The following is a 21,770-nucleotide window of genomic DNA, read 5'->3' on the forward strand; positions in this document are numbered from 1 at the left end:
TTTCCCCTCCCCAATTTTACTTTGAAATTTGAGGACATAAAACAAATAATTTTTGTATTTCTAGGGTTTATTTCCCTTTTCTAGGAAATTTAAAGAGCAAGCTGTTCTGAACAATAACTTATTAAACTGCTCAGTTTCTGCCCAAGTGGCACATATGAAAAAATCATCTTAGACGTCCTGTAGGCTTCCTGATTTCAAAAATACTTAAACAAGATCAAACCCCCCTGTAAATTCAGGCCCAACCACAACAGTAGCACTTGCTGGAAAATAGGAAAATAAATGGTGGTCCTGGAATTTTTAGTATTGTGAACGAAGCCAGTTTTTTATCTTACACCATTCTGCAGGAACCCAATGGGGAGCAATGCAATTATCTGTAGACTCTTCCCTCATTACAGCACTCATAGCTCTTTATTCCCTGTGCTCGGTGGCAATGCTGAGAATGGGTATGAAGCATCCTGTTTTGGACCCAAGACTGATGAGATGCTTCAAACCAGAAATTCTTTACAATTTACAGGTGAGGGGAAAAACCTAAGCAATTAGAGCTGGGCAAAACCCACTGTTTCATTTCACACAAACATTAGCTTCCTTTTCAAAATCCCCACAGGTTTGTGCTGTCTCAGTGTCTGGATTTGAACCAACTCCCAAAATGAAATATCATCAAAAGCCTCAAACATGACCTTCTTTTGCATCAAACTGTGCGGTCATGAGTTTGCTGTGATTTTAATGCAAACCATAAACGGGCACAACTTTGCACAAAAGAGTGCAATGGCTCCCTGCATGTTTGAAGCCTTTCGACACACCTCTTCCAAGTTTCAAGGCTGTAAGTAACCTAGGTGAGTTGTATGATTTCAAATGTTGTTGTAAACATTTTCTACAGCTATGAGATTTGCTAATGGGCTCTTTAAATCTAGCAGACAATGGCCCAACAGCTGGAAGTTGAAGGTAGACAAGTTCAGAACAGAAACACAGCATACATTTTTAACAGTGAGGGTCATTAACCATAGGAAACATTTACCAAGGGCTGTGATGGATTTTCCATCACTGGCAATTTTAAAATCAAGATTGGATGTTTTTCTAACAGATCTGCTCTAGTTCAAATGGGAATTATTTGAGGGCAATTCTCTGGCCTGTGTTATGCAGGAGGTCAGACCAGATGATTCCAGTTGTCCTTTCTGGCCTTAGAATCTCTGAATGACACCTAAAAGGGACGGCTTTCACGTTTAGAGTGCTGGAGGCCAGGTATTCCAGAATAACCCTTATTATTACCAAATCAAGAAGGTGCTGATTGTCCAAGCTGCCATCATGTAAGGGCACCAGCCACATGAATCACATGGGACAAATTCCCCTCTCCGTTACCTCAGTGTAAATATGGAATAAGCACAGTGACTTCAGTCTGGTTACTCCACATTTACACTGGGGTAAAAGAGAGGAGACCTTGGCCCATTTACTTTGGGCTAAATTCTCTGCTGGTGTAAATCCACAGACATTATGCCAATAGAGGATGGAACCTTTTATTTTAGCTTGATGGTGGCTCTGAAGATTGATAACAGAGCTGTGTTTTAACTGCAGAAAGGTTATGCTTGAAGAAACAATGTTCTACTTACAGATACTCCTCTAGGTCCGGGCTCACCTCTCTCACCAGGGATACCGGCCTCACCCTATCAACAATATCAAAAAGTTATCGGTACTGTTCTTCAAGCAGGAACTTCACCCTTCCCAACCCACTGTAAAACCATTACACAAATATATCATTCATGTCTCACATCACTGTCAGTTCATGGGTATCAGCTAGTTAATAAATTATAACAAAAATACCTAGCTCTTATATAGCACTTGTCATTCATAGATCTCAAACTGCGTTACAAAAGGAGGTCAGTATCATTAGCCCCATTTTACAGAATGGGAAACTGAGGCAGAGAGCAGTGAAGTGACTTGCCCCAGGTTACCCAGCAGGCCAATGGCAAAGCCAAGAATAGAACCTGGGTTTCCTGAGTCCCAGTCCAGCGTATTATCTTCTAGGGCACACTGCCTCTCTGGACTGCTTGTTTGACCCCACTGCAGCAGGGTAAGTGGTATTTGATTTTCTAATGAACTGACATGTGACTTACATCCCACATCCTGCTCCCCAGATAAAATCACACATAATGTTTCTACATCCACAAGTGAAGGACTGTTTTGTCAGCCCTCATTACCACACTGTACACACATACTTTTTATATATCTTTGTATAAAAACCACATATATGTGTGTGTGAGAGAGAGAGAGAGATGTTCATAACACTTACTATGGATATGCCAAGCTCAGTTGTGCCAGAGAAGCAGCATGTGAGCTCAAGCTCAGTGGTGGAACTTAAGAGGCACTGAATAGAGTTTCATGAGATATACATAAGATGTGGAGATACCTACAGGGATACCAGGCTCTCCCGATGGACCTGCCTCTCCCATCTCTCCAGGACTACCCTGTAGTGGGGAAAACAAACAGTCAACTGGGCAGAACTTCATAGTCACTTCTGTAACTTCCCTACCAACCAGCTGGTAGGAAAACCATGAAATTAATAAGTCTTGCTGGGGAGACGGGATAGTAAAACATGCTAAAAGACAGCAATAAAACTCCAAGAAGAGAAGAATTCTTATAGCATATAAAACTATAGAACAGTTATGCTAAAGTGCACATGCTGGAACTTCCAATGTATTATGGAACACCATAAGTGGGAGGAATTTCCTCCTGACCTCAGCCAGTGATCAATCTACACCCTGAAGCATGAGGACTAGTAGCCTTTGTATATAGTACGTAATAATGAGGCTGATGCTAGATAGAAGATTGAAAGGGAGGGAAAGTCAGAACAAATACACTTTAATGAGCAATTTTATGATGAGTTGCCTCAATCTGTTTCAGATTTTCTTTCATCAAACTTTGCTGAGAGCCAGCTGGTGTCTCAAAGTGTAGGAATGAAATGCATTGTTGTAAAGATTCCGTATAGCTTATCTTGAAGGGGACTGTTGATGCAGATTTACTGACAGTGCCATTTTACACATATTGTGTGGCAGCCATGTCAAGTCTTGTGACTTCAGGGTGAAAGTTTGGTAGTAGAGAGGCAAATTCCAAAATTCTGCCACTGGTAGGGTTATCAGAGGTCCGTTGGCGGTCTTTGGAATTGAAGCAGACTGTCTAAAGAAACTTGAGGGATCTTCCCACAATTAAACCCCCTGCACTGGATATTTACTCACTGGAGACTGAACTGTGCATTTTATACTTTTGCATTTTAATTTTCCGAAATACCCGTCAAAGTGAGATCTTCAAAAGTCCTTTTGAGAAGGTACAATGAGAAGGTACAATGTGCACAGCCAGGAAAATATCCACACTGTGTCACCTCAACAGGCGACGCAAGCAGGCCAATTTTAAAAAGAAATGCAGGCCCTGATCCCTAAGGACTCAATCCTGTAAATATTTATGCACGTGTTTTCAGCCCTTTGACCTCAGTGAGACTATTCTGGAGCTCAGAATTAAGCACATGTGTAAGTGTTTGCCAGACTGGGCCTAAAATTACAGTGCACTAAGATGACACACACAATAGTTTCCCAGTGAAAACTCCTCCTTAACTTACTACTTCACCCTTTGGACCCTTGTGACCTGGTCTTCCAGGTAGCCCCTGAAAAAAAAAACAACAGAAATTGTGCAATTTGTAGAATAACATTTACTGTCTGATTAAACTTATATGGGCATTTAGAATCACAGGACATAAGTTTCTATTAGAGACATTTTTCCATGTGAAAACAATGAGAGAAATTACCGTCTAGTTCATTATCCAGAGTGCTACCCACACACTTCCCACTGACGATAATGAGAAAGAAAGGCAAACATGAAACATACAATAATAATAATAGTTTGTACTTATATAGCACCTTTCATTCAATGATTCACTTTACAAAGCAGGGGCAGGGTAAGTATTTATATCCCCATTTTACTGATGCAGAAATTGGAGATCAGAGATGTTAAAATTTGGCCAACAATGTCTTGGAGTAAGTCAGTGTTAGGAATACTGTAGACTCTGGTCTCCTGACTTCCAAGCCTTAGCCCCTTAGGCTAAGGGATAAATGTCATTATGATGCTAACATTTTTCCTCTTTGTTTTCTTTCTGAAATATTAGGACACACACTAACACCATGGCAACTTGCCTAGGGTTTCAGCCGCTCTTGTGGCACTGGGGCAGGAGGTGTGCCACTGTCAACTGATTCACTTCACACTGACACAGCTGTGGCTGACACAAGAATCTGGAGTATTACTAGGTGATTATCACCAACTGCAGGGGACGGAATCACTTTATCTTCTCCTAAAGCCCCAGCAAAGTCTTTTGGCTGCAACTGGATTGGATCAGATCATTTCTCTTTATATGTTTCTAGCTGTATTGCCATGGTTTACTGTGCAAATATCCCAGATTGTTTCCAGTCTGTATAATATACTGTGCACAGACATTTGGCGTTCTCATGTTGCACCATGGGAAGAGAGTCTTATATATGCGCTTAAACGTTTGAGACACATGGTGAGACAGGAGGCCAGATTTTGAAAGACATCTAGGCACATCCCAGTGTGAGTTAGATGCCTCAATGCCTTCCAAAATTTGGCCCAAGGTGAGAAAAGCTGTTCTTGTGTCCTCCATCCCAGTCAAATGACAGAGAAGTATCACTCCTACATTGAGCAAGATGTTCCAACTCCTTTATGGGAACAATACTGTGATACTCACAGGAAGTCCGTTTGGCCCCTTCTCTCCAGGAGGACCGAAGCGGGCAGCATCACCCTGTAAACAGCGATAAGTTAAGATGGACAATTGACTGATCTGATGCTATTCACATTAGTCAGGTGTGACTCTTCTGCAAACAGACGTTTTCCAGACAGGCTTTATTTCCCATCCACCCAATATTTGTAGAATCCAGAATCGCTTGTAATCTTGTGATTTTAGAAAAGCCCCTTTGGATGAATTAATCCCGTTTATACCCTCTCAGAAAATCAGTGCTCATGTTTATTATTATACCATACAGAGAGTTGCCTAAACCTTCCGACATTTAATTTCATTGTTCAGAGTTGGACACTTTGGATCGGATTGACACATTTTTTTTCTTTCCTTCTTTCTTTCCAGATCATAGAATATCAGGGGTGGAAGGGACCTCAGGAGATCATCTAGTCCAACTCATCTGTTCACAAGCCAGCTTCAAGCCAGTGCATTTCTACTGGTTTCAGTGAGTTACTCCTGATTTACGTGGCTGTTAGCGCGATCAGAATCTGACCTTAAACTTTTATAGGGCCTAATAATGTTCTAAGTCACACTGTTGTAAATAAAGGAGAAAACTCCCCTGAAATCAATACAGTTACATTGATGCAAAGTGAGTGTAAGCGAGATCAGAATCAGATCTTCGCGTACATTCCTGGACAAAGATTCTAAGGGAAGTGCACCTGTCAAAATATACCTATTGTATCTGCAAAAACCATATACAGGCCCCAATTGGCATCTGAAGGTGCAAAATGGGTAACTGCAATGCCTGTGTGCATACAAAGGATGAGATTCCAAAAGCATCTAGAGGAAGTAGGCACCCAACTCCCATTGACTGTTTTAGGTGTTTTTGAAAACTCTACCCACAGCTTCTAATTTCTCACTTGTGAAGGCTGTTCCTTTTTCCCAGGACCAATAGGTGTATTTCCATGAGATCACCTGCCAGGGTCTCCTTCAGAAATCTGAACCCCACAGTTACATGCCTAACTCTCTAGCACTTAACAGCACTTTCCTTGTAAGGGATGAGAACAAAAGGATGTCTCCACCAATAGCTCTGAAAGGACGTTAAACATTTGTCATAAGAAGGCCACTTATATTGCAGGTTTTGCCACAAATAAGTGGCTTTAGAATTAGTCATTGTGTAATAAGGATCTGTCACTTAACCCTGGTAATATCAGTTAATTCTATTCATTATGTCACATAATCTTTGGGTTTAATTTCTTGTTGGGATTTCCCCAGGGCAATCAGTGTGAACTATTTTCCTTTCCTGCCTCAGTGACACTGCAGGAAATCTTTCTCTTGAGCCAAAGTCTTTCGATCATTGCTTTTTCTTCAGGAAAGCCTATACTTGGGCACAGTGGATGACAGCAATTTAAATCTTTCTGCGTGGTGTTGAAATAGGATTTTACAAACCTTCTCACCATCGAGTCCAGGTGTTCCATCTCGTCCATCTTTGCCAGGCATGCCCTGAATAAGAGCACAATGCAGAATAAGATTGTGACACAGACACCATTGATTACAAACTCTCATGCAAAGGTTCAGAAACATATAAGGATCAGTCAGTCCTTTAGTGTTAAATTATAAAGTCCCCTAAAAGTATTTGACACTCCGGCAATTGATGCACTGGGGGTCGATTTACTGGGTCTACTGAAAACCCGCTAAATCGACAGCAGAGCGCTCTCCGGTTCACCTCGGTACTCCACCCGGAACAAGAAGAGTAAGATAAGTCAACGGGAGACAGCGTGGCGTAGACACCACAGTAAGTCAACCTAAGCTACATCGACCACGTAACTTAGGTCGACCGACCACGTAACTTGGGTCGACTTACCGCGGAAGTGTAGACATAGCCTTAGTGAGCAATAAGTTCCCACGAATCCACCACTGGTTATAGGTTTCACTAACTTTGGATATGATGTTGCAGGTCATCTATTCTTAACCACAATATAAATTCTAGATCATAAAAATACAGCCCAGATTCTAATTCCAGAGAATGCAGCACTAACAAATTCCACAAACACATACACATAGGGTGATCAGATGTCCCAATTTTACAGGGACAGTCCCAATTTTTGGGTTTTTTTCTTATATAGGCTCCTATTACCCCCCACATCCTGTCCCAATTTTTCATACTTGCTGTCTGGTCACCCTACATACACTTCATTTACCCAATGTCACCATTATTGTCCAATATATTTTAAATTTTAAGCCAGAACCAGTAAGTGACTTGATTATATTAAATTTCAGGGTTACATTTTCATGTGCATCCTCTAAATTTAGTTCTGCGATGTTTTAAGTCTGCAGACCTTTCCATTTAGACAGCCAACTGCAGAAATGCTACTTGGGCATTAAATTGTAGGTGTAACTGTCCAGTCAGATTGTGCAGCCTTCACTCCTGTTAGGAAACAGTCAGGCAAATAGTCCCATCAACTGCAATGGGCCAAATTAATGAATGGGCCAAAATCCAAACTTACTGAGGTCAAAGGGAAATTTGCCACTGACTTCTACAGAACCAGCTCCGGGCTTGAACATAAGTATAGATTGCATAAACAGACCCTCAGTGTCCAGGTTCAGACAACTTTGAAAATGTAGCCCTTAACGTGGATACTACATCAAACAGAAACAACATAAAAGCTCTTCTAACATTTGCTGTATTGTAAAGTCATGAACCAGGGAACAAAAGAGACTTGTAATTTTAAAATCTGACTTACAGGTTCTCCTATGGGTCCACCGGTCCCTGGTGATCCTTTTGGTCCAGGTCTACCCTAGAAACACACAAGTCTTTTATCATCCAGTGCTGGAAATATCCAGAGAAACAGTCATTAGGTAAAAGGATTAAATAAATTCAATATTCAAATGTTAACAGTATAGGTTCATTTCATTCGGTTTGTGTTTGACCTTGAGCTATCCACAGATGGATAACTAGCTCATTTAGAGCAAGAGACGAGCAGAAGATGTGTGCTCATCACGTCTCAGCATCAGCAGCCTGACCCAAATGAGCAAACTCCCATTGACACCAACGGCTGCTGAATCAAGCCCCGAGCCCATAGGCCCACACTTTTAAAGGTATTCATATGTTGCTCCACTTAGTGTTCTAAAGCCTAAGTGACTTAGATGGCCAGGCATTTAGGGGCCTAAATCCAATTGATTTTCAGTGAGAGACTGGTTTCTTAGGGCTAGTCTACACTGGCGGGGGGGGGGGGAGGTGTGGGAAATCGATCTAAGATACGTAACTTCAGCTACGCTATTCACGTAGCTGAAGTCGAAGTATCTTAGTTCGACTTACCTGGCCGTCCTCATGGCGGCAAGTCAACTGCCGCGGCTCCCCCGTCGACTCCGCTTACTCCTCCTGCCGAGGTGGAGTACGGGCGTCGATTCGGGGATCGATTTATCGCATCTAGACAAGATGCAATAAATTGATCCCCGATAGAGCAATTACTATCCGCCGATCTGGCGGGTAATGTAGACATGGCTTAAGTCACTTTTGAAAATGTGATGTAGCTGAGTAGGTAATTTAGACCTTGCAATAATTAGTGGCAGAATGCCTAGACACCATCACAAATCTGAGTCTTAAAGCTCAGCTTTTTCAGAATGGCTGGGAAAATATCCCTGCTTTCCTCCCACTCACTTGAGCCCTGCTTGATGGGAAATATCAAGGATTAAATAACTAGTCTGACCAATGGAGCAAGTAAAAGAATAAGAGTATAGAAATCTTGCTAAACTCTACTCTTCTTCCAACCTGAACTTCTGACAAAAAGATACAACAAATGATTGAACTATGTACAAGGTAATATCCTGTCGAAAGCTCAGACCTATGACCAGATATAATACATGCACAAGCGCACTGTTTTCCATGAAGAAAACTTATAAAAGTTTGTTTCTAAAGATCTTTCCTAGATTCATTTTAAGAGCAATAATATATTTAACACTCTGATTCATAGAAATAGTAACTACCACTACTTAGCATTTATCCAGTGATTTTCATTCACAGACCCGGAAGTGATTTATAAGGATTAATAAGTATCATCATCCCCATTTTACAAATTGGGAACCTGAGGCACAGAGCGATTAAGTAACTTGCCCAAGCCCATCCAGAGAATTGAGAGCAGAACTGGGAACAGAACTATCTTCCATCTCCTGATAAGTAGCAGTTGCTACATAAAGACATTGCAGAAGGATTTCTTGCAAAATTAAGTTGACCTGGGACCTGGATCAAGGACATAACATCTCACACTGGAAGGTAAATGCAGTGGTCTGAGACCCCTTTGAAGCACAGGGTTGAGTTAAACAGATCCAAGGATTCTCCTTGAACCCATCTATGTGTCTCCTCCCCAGAAGTGCCTCTCATCCAGAGGCATGAATGTCAGTTTCTAACCTACCTTGAGAATTTTTCCTTCTGCCAGCAAAGCGACACAAGTAGAATTAAGGCTCACCTCTTTTGTACAACTGCAAACTAGACTTCATGTTCGTTATTTTAGTAGGCAAGTGTTTTATTGCACTTACAGTATCCCCTTTGGGCCCTCTGAACCCTTGAGGTCCTCTGTCTCCTCGGTCTCCCTGGAATGATAAAAGAAAACCCATTAACCATCTCCGTCTTGATGACCAGCACTAAGATGGTCTCCACGCTGTTCCCAGGAATTAGCCATGCCAGGCATGAGGGATGCCCACGTTTCGCTAGGAGTGCTGCTATACTTTCACAGTTACAATCGCTAACACTGTGCACATGGGTGGGTTGCAATTGGGGCTCAGGCAGTGATACCACAGGGTAGGGACGCTCTTCCCCACGTTCATCTGAAGTACGATCTTTATTAAATACGGTGGTGAGGCTGGAGGGAAACTTCAGCTGTTACCACTTGGATCCTGATTGCAGTAGCTCAATGCCTGCTGTGTGGGAAAGTGACAAGACCTGAATTTAGCTCACTTGGGGTGAATTTCCCCAGTGTAGTGGACCGGCCGCAGTCCCGCTATTGGAGGGCGTGGATGGTTGCAAAGCAAATGGGCTAAGGGACTCTGCATCCACCATGCAACATAGAACCGGGCTCCATATAAACCACAGTGGAGGAGAGGCTTGGTGGCAGGGCAGGCAGGGTGGATGGTATAGTTACTGGGTCCACAATTCCATGGCTCAAGTGTCCCTCTGTCTTAAAACAGGGACCTATAATTGGGCAGTCTAGAGAGACTGGAGATCTGTCCACGGAGGGTGGGTGTGTGGAATCTGTCCCCCCGCCCCAAGCCCATCACAGTCTCCTGCACAACTCTAATTCACTCAGGATTTGTACAAAAGATTGTGTAATTGCATCCTTGGCACAGAACAGAATATTCTACCTTGGTGAAAAATGGTCTTCTGGGCTGGGAGCTAAACATGGATCTGGCCAAGAGGAGGGAATGGCAGGAGAGCAGATGTGGAGCTTGCTCAGTCTCCTCTTACCAAGCGGAACATCTCCCCACATAGAAGGTGTGAACAAAGCACATAAAAGGGAAGCCCATATCTGCTGAAGTGTGTGTGGAGGGAAAGGTGGACAATGAAGAACTATGGGAAGTGTTGAACCTACGAGGGCCAGAATGAGAACTTGTCGGTGGTTGGGGGAAGACAGCATGACATCTGGGGCAGAGGAGATGATGTAGCTCTTAGTGTGTGGGGGGCGGGGAATAAGGGGCTGAGGAAGATGGGAATGATGCAGTATCAGATGGGAGAGGTACCAGTGGGAACGAAGAAGGTCTTTATGGAAATATAATTGCCTGTGCACATCTCACTGAGTGAGCACTGTGCGGACGCAACACGTGCACTCTTTCTGGTGAGGGAACTGGGCGGTTCTGTTGTTCACTGGCAGTGGAAGGTTTGGCCTGGTGAACGCAAGCATTAGGCACCAATAGTGACATTAGAGGCCATGGCCATGAGGATTCAAAGGAAACTCTACAAAAATAAGAATGGATACATACTGCTTTCCCGGGAGGTCCTGGGAGTCCTGGTGGCCCTCTGAAACCAATAGGTCCCTAAAACCAGTAAGACAGCATTAAAATGCGGCCATCAGGACTCTTCTGGACCAAACACCCTAGCCACACCCCTAGCTGAATTATTTTTACAAAGCAAGAAAGCACATACATGTCAATGGAAAGACGCAACATGCTCCTTAGTAACTGTTAGGATCTTAATAGACTCCAGCAGAGGATCTTGGTCTAAACCAGCAGGTTTTCACTCTGGGTCTCCTTGCTGTTATCTCCTCACCAGACTCATAACACTCACAGCTGTGAAGCCTTGGTAACGTACTTGGCCCTACAGAAGGACATGGTATCTTCAAGCTCAGCTGTTAACCCCTGAGCTAATGTCCAGGCACACCCGAAGAAGACCATGCTGGTCAGCCACCATTGTTCAGTAACGGCTTGATCCTACTCTCACTGAGGTCAGTGGTACAGGATTGGACACCGCAGGACATCAATGTTCATGATTCTCCCACCCCCTCATGTTCTAAAAATCTTTGTCCTCCCATTGGTTCTTCAGCTTTTCTTTCCAGATGGGAATCGCATGCCAAACATTCAGAAGATGTTCCATTCCCCGGCCCTTTGCAAGGCTCAACAGCATCTTCGTATTGTCACAGGAGATCAACTTGTCCCCCCACGCTTATGTTATTACTCTAAGATAGGGTCCGATCCTGTGGATAGCCCATGCACAGAACTCCCGCAGTCTTCAAGGTGAGTCCCCTGCCTGGAGAGCTTGCAGGATTAGGCCCACAGTCTGCACCCTCATGGGACTTTCCTTGGCCAGTCATTCCACAGGGCAACGGGAAGTAACTTTATTCACACAGTGTCTAATAGCTGCCAAGAATGTTGCTCTTACAGGACGTGGATATGAAATTAATTAGAGGCAGTGAAATCTAACAGGGCCATTGGATTTTATTCTGCATGGGTTTAATGAGGGAAAAGTCTTGGGGGAAAGTCTGGAGAAGATGATAGTTACTTACCCTGTCCCCGACTGGACCCTCTGGGCCAATGAGGCCTCTTAACCCTCTTGGCCCCTAAGTGAGAAAAACAACCCATTAAAAGCGAATCAGCCAAATATAAAATAGTGAAGAGGAAAGAGATAAAAACGGGGAAGTGAAAACCTAAAAACCAAGGCAAAGAAGCCTTAAGAAACAGTGATGAGCAGAGGGATTTGGGGACGACGACAAACCCTGTCCCCAAGAACCTCTCCCCAAAGCAGAGAGGTCTCAGACTGAGACAATACAGTCTGGTTCTTCTGTTGGAAAGGGATAGATTCAGGGAGGTGGGTGTAACGGGGTGAGGAGACTTGCTCTTGGGCTGGGGAGCCTGAGGTCAAGCCAACCCTGATGACAGAATAAGCCCCACTTGAGGGGAACCAGGCAATTTTCTATTTATAGCAGACAGAGGCAGCAATAAGGGGGATGCTCAAGAGGCTGTAGTGAGAGAGGCACCTGCCGGGAAAACCCAGAGACCAGGGGAATTGCTGCAGCTAGGAAGTGCTGGCAGCAGCCTCCTAAGGCAGGACGGACTCTGACCAGCCTAGGGTGGGGGTTGGGCTGTACCGAGCTGAAGGCTGGAGGGAAAAACTTTCGTGTTTCGCTTTGAACTTTAAGTTAATAAATCAGACCCTAAGGAGGGCAGTTGTGATCGCACTGGAAAAGCCCTGTGTGGGGTTTATTTGGAGATCCAAGAAGGGAAACTGAGCTGAGGTGCTGTGTGCGGGGCTGCACTCAGGCCACCAGACGGCATTGTGAGGCAGCCATGCTCTTCCATAGGGATCCATACGACCCAGTGCAGAACTCAGTCCCATTACCATCCAAACATGGCACGGGCCCTTCGGCCTCCACCTGGGCAAGTGAGATGAGTATTCACTTTAATGTTTCATCCACAGGATGGCACCACTACCAGGCCTGAACCAAGGCCCATGCAAGACAAAGGGAGTCTTTCCATGGACGTCAATGGCTTTGGATCAGGCCCTCAGTGCAGTCTGTTACTAGTAGCGCACTGCTGTGTCCACAATGGGTAAGAGAGGCTGGCCTGGGACTTGATCCCAGAGCCCCATGGACAGATCCCAACTGTTCGCATTTCACACTGAAATCCTGCGTGACTGGGGGGAGCATCAGGAGACTGCTCTTGTTTGAAAGGCAGATTTTACCTGCAGGCCGACACTGCCTGGAATCCCTGGAGGACCTGGAGGGCCTGCGTCTCCCTGGGCATAGAAAACCAGAAAGTTAGACAAGATGCAGTGATAAATCTCACCCTGGATCCTGATAACCTTCTTCCCAAGAATCTTCTCCATGCTAACCCTCCCCACCAATTATTTCCCCAGACCCTCCCTCACCAAAACTATGGCCTCATGTTTTGCCTCTATGCAATTTCTTCCAGCCACAAATAGTGTCTCTGTCAATTGGTCAGATAGTGAAGGCAACTAACTAACCAACTTGTGTGATCAATGCAGCGTTTGCATGAGCTGCAAAACCAGGCACAGCAAAACTGCAGGTGCCAGCTCAGAGTCCATGCCTGAAATTTGTGATCATAAAAATGATTCATTTTTTTTAGCTAAAATATTCTCTCACACATGAAATGATGGAGGCTAATGATCTTCAGTCCACATGCCAAGTACAATCAAATAACGGGCTTTCCCTTGCTGTCTAATCAATTGTCTCATTCTGCCCTGGCATCATTCTGAGAGAAATCCCTTGGTCTTAAGGCTAAAAAAAAAATCTAATTTTTTTCTTTAAACAGAGTTTTACCTTCTCACCATCTTTTCCTGTTTCCCCGGGTTCTCCTTTGTGGCCTGTATGCCCCTAAAAATAAAATCAAGAATGAGCTAAGAGTTTCATTATTGCCCTGTGGCAGGCTAAGCTATATAAGGGGGACACAGGATTTAAAGCAAGGCAGGGAATTGACTGAAGTTATTGGAGAGGAATTTACGCAACTGCTATGTAGCATCATTCCTCATATCCTGGATGGGTGTTGCATTTAGGACAGACAAGTAGTTGATCAAGACGTTCCGTGTCTATTAGAATGTATTCTACTAAAGTTGTGAAGGATGGGTAACATTTTCAAAAATGCCGAAGCCCTATTTTCAGAAGCCCTATTTTCAAAAGCTTCTTCCAATGGAGACTTTAGGTTCCTGTAACAGGGTGACATGCCCAGGGGCTGGAGAGCTAAGGGTTAAGCCAGCCCCGATTACAGGACTAGCCACACTTAGGTTGAATCAGGCGATCATGGGATAAAAACTGGGCAGGAAGATGCTGTGGGGTGGGGAAGCCCAGGAGACTGCAGGGCCCTGAGTCAGCAGGGGAAATGCTGAAGAAGCAGGAGAGAGTGGGAGAAAGCTTTCAAGGCAGAGAGGTCTGGGAGAGACCTTGTGCATGCAGGGGAGAGACTGCAAAGGCCTGCTGGGATGAAGGCTGTGAGAGCTTGTGTTATCTGGGATTAGTCAGGAGAGACACACTGAACTGCTTGGTGCCAATCAGGACCGGCGCTAGAGTTTTTTGCGCCCTAGGTGCACAGCCATTTCGCCGCCCCGCACACCGCTCCCGCGGCTCCGGTGGAGCTGCCGCAGCCATTTCTGCAGAAGGTCCGTTGGTCCGCGGCTCCGGTGGACCTGCCGCAGTCATGCCTGCGGAGGGTCCGTTGGTCCGCGGCTCTGGGGGAGCTGCCGCAGCCGTGCCTGCAGGAGGTCCAGTGGAGCCGCGCGGGACCAGCGGACCGTCCGCAGGCACGACTGCGGCAGGTCCACCGGAGCTGCCTGCCGCCCCCACCCCCCGGCAAAATGCTGCCCCTCGAAAATCCTGGCACCCTAGGTGATTGCCTAGTTCGCCTCAATGGAAGCGCCGGCCCTGGTGCCGATATGTACCAAAAGACTAAATAAATGGGAACCACCTTTGAACTGTGAATTCTGAAAGGGCCCTGAAGAGGAGGAAACAGAGGCAGGGCACCACAGAGTAATCTCTGGCCACGAGCAGGCTGCCCATCTTACAGTTCCTAAATGCCTAAGGATAAAATTTTCAAAAGCATCTAAGTGACTGAGAACCAAAAGTCCTAGTCACTTCTGAAAATGGGATTTAAGTGCTTTTGAAAATGTTACCCTATGTCACTTTTGAAAATGAGGTTTGGGTGCTTTTGAAAAATGTTACCTGAGGTCTTTACATTTTTTTAAAAGCCCATTTATGCAAAAGGATATTTAATCTTCCATAGCTTATTATTACATCTCCGGCAACCCCATCAGGCTGGCAATGAACCCATACACACTCCAATGATCTTGATATAAAACTCTGCCTTGCTTCATTTTCTTTCATCTCCACTATTTTTGTGGCAAAAGACCATACTAATACTAGTTAGCCTGGGTGAAATTCCTCATGGTGCAGAGGACGAGCTCAGAACCTATCCATTACTTAAGCCCTATTTGGAGACTTTCTTATTTCGCGGGCCTTGAATTTCACCCCTTACCACTAACAGTTGACTGTGTGTGTTTCTAATGAATCTCTCAGTTCTCTGAGGAGCTGAGCATTTCCTGCAGAGGACTGAATTCCATGGGAGCTGAAGGACACCAGTATTTCCCCAGGAGACACTCGGCCTCCTGCAGGATTGTCCCTCTACATCTGCTAAATATTGCTGAGCTCCCCCAGCTCAGCACCAGAGCAGCTGGTTGAGAAGCTGAGCTGAGGTTTTGTCCCATCAGACAGATGAACTAAATATTTGGTACCCAATCTGTGCAAGGTGCGGGATGAGAAGTGAGGGGTATTGCCTTTCAGTACGGCTGAACACCCGCTGCAGCCTTGAATTTACATACTGCCAAGCAGCCATTGTAAACTGGGGAGCAGTTGGGTTCTACAGTAGGCGGGAAATAGGGTGAAATGGTATTCGGTCACGTGAGTTATGCCCTCCACAATACAATAGGTATCTCCGCATCACAGTGATAAGTGTACTTGAAAAACCCGGGATGTGTTTCTAAGGGGATGAGGAGGCAGGCATGGGCTACCTGTGCTCCAGCTAGCATGTTAAAAAGAGCAGCAGCTCGGGCTACTTGCCTGAGACACGCCCAGAGGAGTCCGGGGGTTTGTACTCAGGTAGCTACCCCGAGCCGCTGCCCTTGCTACCCCAGACACACTCCTATTTTTAGCACACTAGTTGGAGCAGAGCAAGTACATCCGTCTGTGTGCACTGGGGAACACCCTCCCAGTTGCAGTAGAGACAGTCAAAGTTACAGCTAACAAAGAGGGACTCCGAGTTCAATCCTGCAAGGAGCCGGAGTCCCGATTTAGCAAAGCACTGAAGCACATGCTTAACTTTAAGCACTGCAAATTCTCCCACTGCAGTCCATGGGGGGGGGGTGTGGTTAAGTGCTACGGTGGGATCAAGCCCTGTGCGTTTGGAACTCCCATGGATGTTAATGGGAATGCCATGTGCTGAGAGCAGGATGGGGCCTGTATCCTTCAATTCTCTCTTGAAAATAAAAGCTGATGGCAATTTGTGTCTGGGTAACGTCCTCCAAGACCCACCGGCTTGGATAAAGGAGGACTGTAGTGTACTTTGTACAGTGTGAACCTGAGTCCTGCTCTCAGCCACAGGCCTTCCGCTGCCACACGTTCTGGGACTCAACTCCTTGTGTTTACAGAGGATATTTTTCTTACCTTGAATCCTGGCATTCCTGGAGGACCTGGAGGACCTGGAGGGCAGAGAGTTGAGCACTGCACAAAACAAACATGCATGAGTTTAACCATCACAGACAATGGGTGTTTGGAGCAAGGTGGGTGTCATTATTATCGAGGGGGAAAGTATGCTGATCAATAATACTAACACTAATACCTAGCTCTTATATATTGTTTGCAGGGTTGCTGTAGCCGTGTCGGTTCCAGGATATGAGAGAGACAAGGTGGGGGAAGTAATATCTGTTATTGGACCAACTTCTGTTGGTGAGAGAGAGAAGCTTTGGAGCCACACAAAGCTCTTCCTCAGGTCTGGGAAAGGTACTCAGTGTGTTAACTGCCCAATTCATCTTGCATGTTCCGCCGTGTAACACTGACGGCGAGTCTACCCTTAAAACGCTGCACGGGCAGTTTGCACTGCTGTAATGTTTTCTTGAAAATGAAGGGAGAGGAGTCTCCGGTCGGCATAGTTAATCCACCTCCCCAAGAGCACTAACTCTCCTGCTGACACAGCACTCTCTACGTGGGGGGTTAGATTGGTATGACTACATTGCTCAGAGGTGTGGATTTTTCACACCCCTGAGTGAAGTACTCTCACCGATATAGGCATGCAGTGTAGACAGGACCTGAGTACCTTTCCCAGACTGGAAGAAGAGCTCTGTGTAGCCTGAAAGCTCATCTCTCCTCACCAACAGAAGTTGGTCTCATAAAAGATATTACCTCCCCCACCTTGTAGTCTTATAGCACTTTTCATCAGCAGAACTCAAGCACTTTACAGAGGAGGCCAGTATCACTATCCCATTTTACAGATGGGGCAACTGAAGCACAGGGAGATGAAGTGACTTGCCCTAGGTCACCCAGCAGGCCAGTGGCAGAGCTGGGAATAGAACCCAGATCTCCTGAGTCCCCACCCAGTGCGCTATCCACTAGGCAACACTGCTTCCAAAAAACTGAACATTTCATAAAAAAAAATCAACATTTTTCAGCAAAATTTTAGAAATATTTAGTCCAGTCCTAGTTAATAACCTCCAGGCTTGCTTCCTGTGTTGCTGGAATCTGTTCTGTGGCCTAATTAGAGAAAGTGATTAACACACAAAAGAAGTAAAGACTGCCACTTCATAGCGCCTTTCAACAAGAGGAGAGGATTTTCTCAAGTCTAAACTGAGCAGGTGGCCTCAGGGTCTTGAGAGCAAAACATGAAACAAAGCTGGGCACACGGATGGATTCTGTAATCCAGGCCGTAAAGCCCCAACTCAATTTTAGACATCTCCTATGAACACATACCTAAGAACTTAGGACTGGAAGGGGCCTCCTGGGTCACTGAATCCAGCCCCCTGCTATCACAGGCAACTCCAGCATAGAATCCTGTTCATAAACTTACCAAGCTCCATCTCAAAGCTAGTTAGGTTATTTGACCTCACTGTTCCTATTGGAACCTCATGCCCTAGAAAATCTTCTTTTGCATCACCCAAGCCAATCACCTGCTGTACATGTCAATGGGAGTTGCATGTCTGGATCGAGAGTAAAACGATCTCTTCTGTCTAGACTTCCTAATAGTGACTGTAACCCTGGCTGAGTCTGGAAAAGATAGGACCTAGAGACATCAATACTCACTTCAGTGGGCTTTGAATCCGGCCCCAAACCTCCTTATTCTAAACAGAACAAGGATATTTATTTACAGCAGACCATGTCCACTGATCTTGCTCTGCTGGAAACCTGGGGCTCAATCAGGCAAACAATTAGGAATACACTTAACTTTACTCCCATTTGAAGTTGTATTGGTGTCACTTGATCAAAGGAAAAACTCATGCATAAGAGTTTATAGGAATGGGAATTCAGTTAAAAATGAAGCAAACTATCAACAGATTCTCAAGCTGTGTCTAGCCCACATGGGAGAGTCTTCTAGGATTTCACAGGGACTAAATCAAAAGCTGTATACAAGTTTAAGAGGATTCTATAGCTAGTACTTCAAAAAAATCTATAGAACAATCGAGAACGAGATCCTTCTATAGGTTTTTTTTAAACCTTTGTTTATAATTCTGTAGCAGGGAGATAATTTTCTATTAAATTCGATAGGGTGGCCTAAAAAATTACCAAAGAAGTTATTTTCAGTTATATTCCATAAGTCTTTCCCATAAGACAGTGTCAACAAGACAAGCTTTTTCAGAGTACTCTAATTAGGAAAGCAAAGAAGCTGTCATAACAACAGCTGTGAAATCTTGAAATATCATTTATATCGCTCATTACCTTAATGTCTGTTTCATTCCTTTGAAATAAAGAAATCAAGATATTTGCCCAAAAAGGAAAGAACAAACAAGACTTATGCCCCTGGGAACAAGGTGCTGCTGCCCATGGAAATAAACAGCAAAACAAATTTGACTTTTTCTGTTTGAAACAGATGCATGAAAAATTGTTATCAGTTGTCAAATGCTAAAATTTGCTTTTCATTAAACTGGCAAGGGATCAAACATATGTAAAATCGGCACTAGGGAAGCAAGGAACAAATTGAAGTAAAATGACAAGGAATATCCTGAAACAGTTCTAAAATATCTGCATACTTGAAAGAGTCCAAGGCCCTGATAGGGCAAATACTTATGCACCTGGAAACATTAGCCACACAAACAGCTCCATTAATTTAATGGGTATGGCTACCATGTTTGCATGATTTAGCCCTTGCACATTAAAACAGACCTATGTTGACCCAAATCCATACATAAAAAATTGTTTAAGGAGTTAAGTTAACAATGTGTTGCTACAATATAAAGAAAAACCTACCTGAAGGTCCCCACTGCCATCAGGAAGAACCCCTGGAAGACCCTATAACCAAGAACATTTAGACTTTTAACTATATCAACACAAAGCACCAAAGAAAATGTTATCTCCAAAAAACATATTTTATTGACACAGATATTTTCCACTTCTGTATTTCCTTTTCACCTCTCAAAGCACATTCATGAGTTAGCTAGGTCAATAGATTTACACTCCTTTTACAGAGAGGTAAATCTAGGTTGAATGGCTTGCCTGAGTCACACAAGGTAAAATTCACCCCTTGGCAGATGGCCAATGCCAGGCCTATGAGCCACTTACGGATGAAGCGAGGTCACGCACCTCAAATCGGTGGCAGAGTTAGCAACAGAACCCCAGAATTAAGGAGCCCTGACAGTTAACCACTAACAATGTGCTCTAACCACTAGACCATACAGCTGGCAACACAATGGCTATGGCTTAAGCAGACCAACATAGAGGTGTGATTATATCTGCAGGATGTGGGGAGGAACCATGTTTTCCAAGGAGCAAATTTTTCAGAGGGAACCCCAATTTCATTTTCCCAAGATTGTTATCTTCACGAGAATTTCCCTTTATAGGGGTGGGACTTTCCACTCATTGTCTAATGCAGACGCCTTTAAAGGAGACCCATCTCCTCAGTTATAGGTAATTACCAACAACCCTACCTGCACAATTACTCCACTACACACAAAAGCTAGTTTTAGGATATGTATGATAGGAATGTAACTCACGCTGACACAGGATGGCGTCCGTCCCCCTCTTGGGGTGGCTGCTGGTGCACCCAGTGGTTGGGGAGGTTAGTATAACCATAGCTAATAGAGGTGGATGTTTTAGCTCACACGGTAGAGGCTCATGATTTTAGATGCACAAGTTAAATCCTAACAGCCAGCAACCCACACAAGGGCATGGGATTACAGGAACACAGGGTCTGATATAGTTCATCAGACTGTCGCTCCATCTAATAAAGGCTCTTGCTGCTGTCAGGGTAAGCAATCCCTCCAGACAGGGTGCCAGACATCTTCACAGGATCATCTTCACCCATTTCAGGCCCCAAGACCAGCTGTTTTTGAGGAACGTGAAGAAAAATCCCATAACAATACGGCCAATCACACCATGGTTACCCGGGAGGAAAAATCTTTCCTGTGATCAGTGTGTGGCCTGAAGCCACAGGGCACTGCATCACTCCCTGCCCACTCGGCATCAGCAGGAATAATAAACACTCATAAGCACAGGCAATAAACAGTCATTGCTTTCCCTCTAATGCAGCGTTGCTCAAACAGGGTCCGCGAGGGTATCCCAGGAGGTCCACGGGTCCTGCTGATCAACTCCTCCCCCTCCCTTACAGCACCTTCTGCACACTGGGGAACAGCTGCTCTGCTCAGTGGTGTGCAGGAGGCACTGGGAGGGAGGGGAAGGCGCGGGTGCACTTGGGAGGGGGGGGCGTAATCATGTCTGGGGTGTGCAGGAGGCGCTGGGAGGGAGGGGAAGGCGCGGGTGCACTCGGGAGAGGGGGGGCGTAATCATGTCTGGGGTGTGCAGGAGGCGCTGGGAGGGAGGGGAACGCACGGGTGCGCTCGGGGGGGTGTAATCATGTCGGGTGTGCAGGAGGCGCTGGGAGGGAGGGGAAGGCGCAGGTACGCTCAGGAGGGGGGGTGTAATCATGTCTGGGATGTGCAGGAGGTGCTGGGAGGGAGGGGGAGAAGTGGAGATGGGGTGTGCTCGGGGGAGGGGGCGAAAAGAGGCAGGGAAGTGGAGGGGTAGGGGAGAAGTGGGGACAGGAAGAGATGGGGCAGGGCCTTGGGGGCAGGGTGTGGGGCTGAGCAGGGGGTTTGGGGTCCACATATTTTTTTAAATCAAAATGGGGATCCTCGGGTTGCTAAAGTTTGAAAACCACTACCCTAATGCATTGTTTTTAGTTTGTAGGGAACACTTCAACTTAAGTGTGAGTTTGAACCTAAAATAGCAAAAAAATGCAACTGCCCTGTCAGCTGTTTCCATGGGCACAAGAAGAAGATTCCAAAAATCACACCAAGTTTAGCTTTTTTTGTGTTTATTACATGGAAAAATCACAACTTACTGGAGGCCCTGGAGGTCCAGGCTGTCCTGGGAATCCTGGAAGACCTGATGGTCCCTAGAAGGAGTGAGAAATAACAAGAATTCCCATATACACCCTCTGTAGAATCTCTCTTGGGAAAAGAGTCCATCGAAGGACCCAGTCCTGTTCCCACTCAAATCAACAGACGTTTTGCTGTTCAATCCAGTGGGACATATAAATACTATATATGTATGAGATGAATGAGGATAAGAAAGATTTTCCTGGGACAATTTCACCATATTAATAACTTGACTGAAAATCTGAAAAGAAACGAAAATGCAATCACATTTTTTTTAATGTGGCATAAGCGGACATGTCTAGAAGAGGATTGAGCCACGGCGTCTCTTTCTGCAGATGCTTTTGTGCCTGCCAAAGGAATTACAAGGTCAAATCTGAGTATTTGCACCTGCATTCCTTCAATCCAAGGCATAAGTCCTCAGGATTTGTACTTCAAAATGTGAATGCAAATTTTGTGCATGACTGCAAAAGG

General features: G+C 45.0%; 1 protein-coding gene and 1 long non-coding RNA gene across 2 annotated transcripts in view; one reads left to right on the forward strand and one right to left on the reverse strand.

Moving 5' to 3' along the window:
* COL9A3 (collagen type IX alpha 3 chain) overlaps positions 1 to 21,770 on the reverse strand; it is a 76,828-nt gene that overhangs the window by 26,948 nt on the left and 28,110 nt on the right. Inside the window, exons 9-22 of the mRNA XM_030533251.1 lie at positions 21,263 to 21,316; positions 19,174 to 19,215; positions 16,384 to 16,440; positions 13,495 to 13,548; positions 12,897 to 12,950; positions 11,722 to 11,775; positions 10,703 to 10,756; positions 9,266 to 9,319; positions 7,474 to 7,527; positions 6,179 to 6,232; positions 4,742 to 4,795; positions 3,605 to 3,649; positions 2,406 to 2,459; positions 1,605 to 1,658 (exon numbers count right to left, since the gene is read on the reverse strand). Coding sequence (XP_030389111.1) covers positions 1,605 to 1,658; positions 2,406 to 2,459; positions 3,605 to 3,649; positions 4,742 to 4,795; positions 6,179 to 6,232; positions 7,474 to 7,527; positions 9,266 to 9,319; positions 10,703 to 10,756; positions 11,722 to 11,775; positions 12,897 to 12,950; positions 13,495 to 13,548; positions 16,384 to 16,440; positions 19,174 to 19,215; positions 21,263 to 21,316 — 738 coding nt within the window. The remainder of the gene's footprint in view (positions 1 to 1,604; positions 1,659 to 2,405; positions 2,460 to 3,604; positions 3,650 to 4,741; positions 4,796 to 6,178; positions 6,233 to 7,473; positions 7,528 to 9,265; positions 9,320 to 10,702; positions 10,757 to 11,721; positions 11,776 to 12,896; positions 12,951 to 13,494; positions 13,549 to 16,383; positions 16,441 to 19,173; positions 19,216 to 21,262; positions 21,317 to 21,770) is intronic.
* Positions 401 to 12,852, forward strand: LOC115635044. Its single transcript, XR_003996502.1, has 5 exons — positions 401 to 514; positions 605 to 833; positions 4,148 to 4,286; positions 5,135 to 5,234; positions 12,633 to 12,852. It is a non-coding gene; the product is annotated as an uncharacterized LOC115635044 (long non-coding RNA).

This window comes from Gopherus evgoodei, chromosome 14, assembly GCF_007399415.2.
Source record: "Gopherus evgoodei ecotype Sinaloan lineage chromosome 14, rGopEvg1_v1.p, whole genome shotgun sequence".
NCBI lineage: Eukaryota > Metazoa > Chordata > Testudines > Testudinidae > Gopherus > Gopherus evgoodei.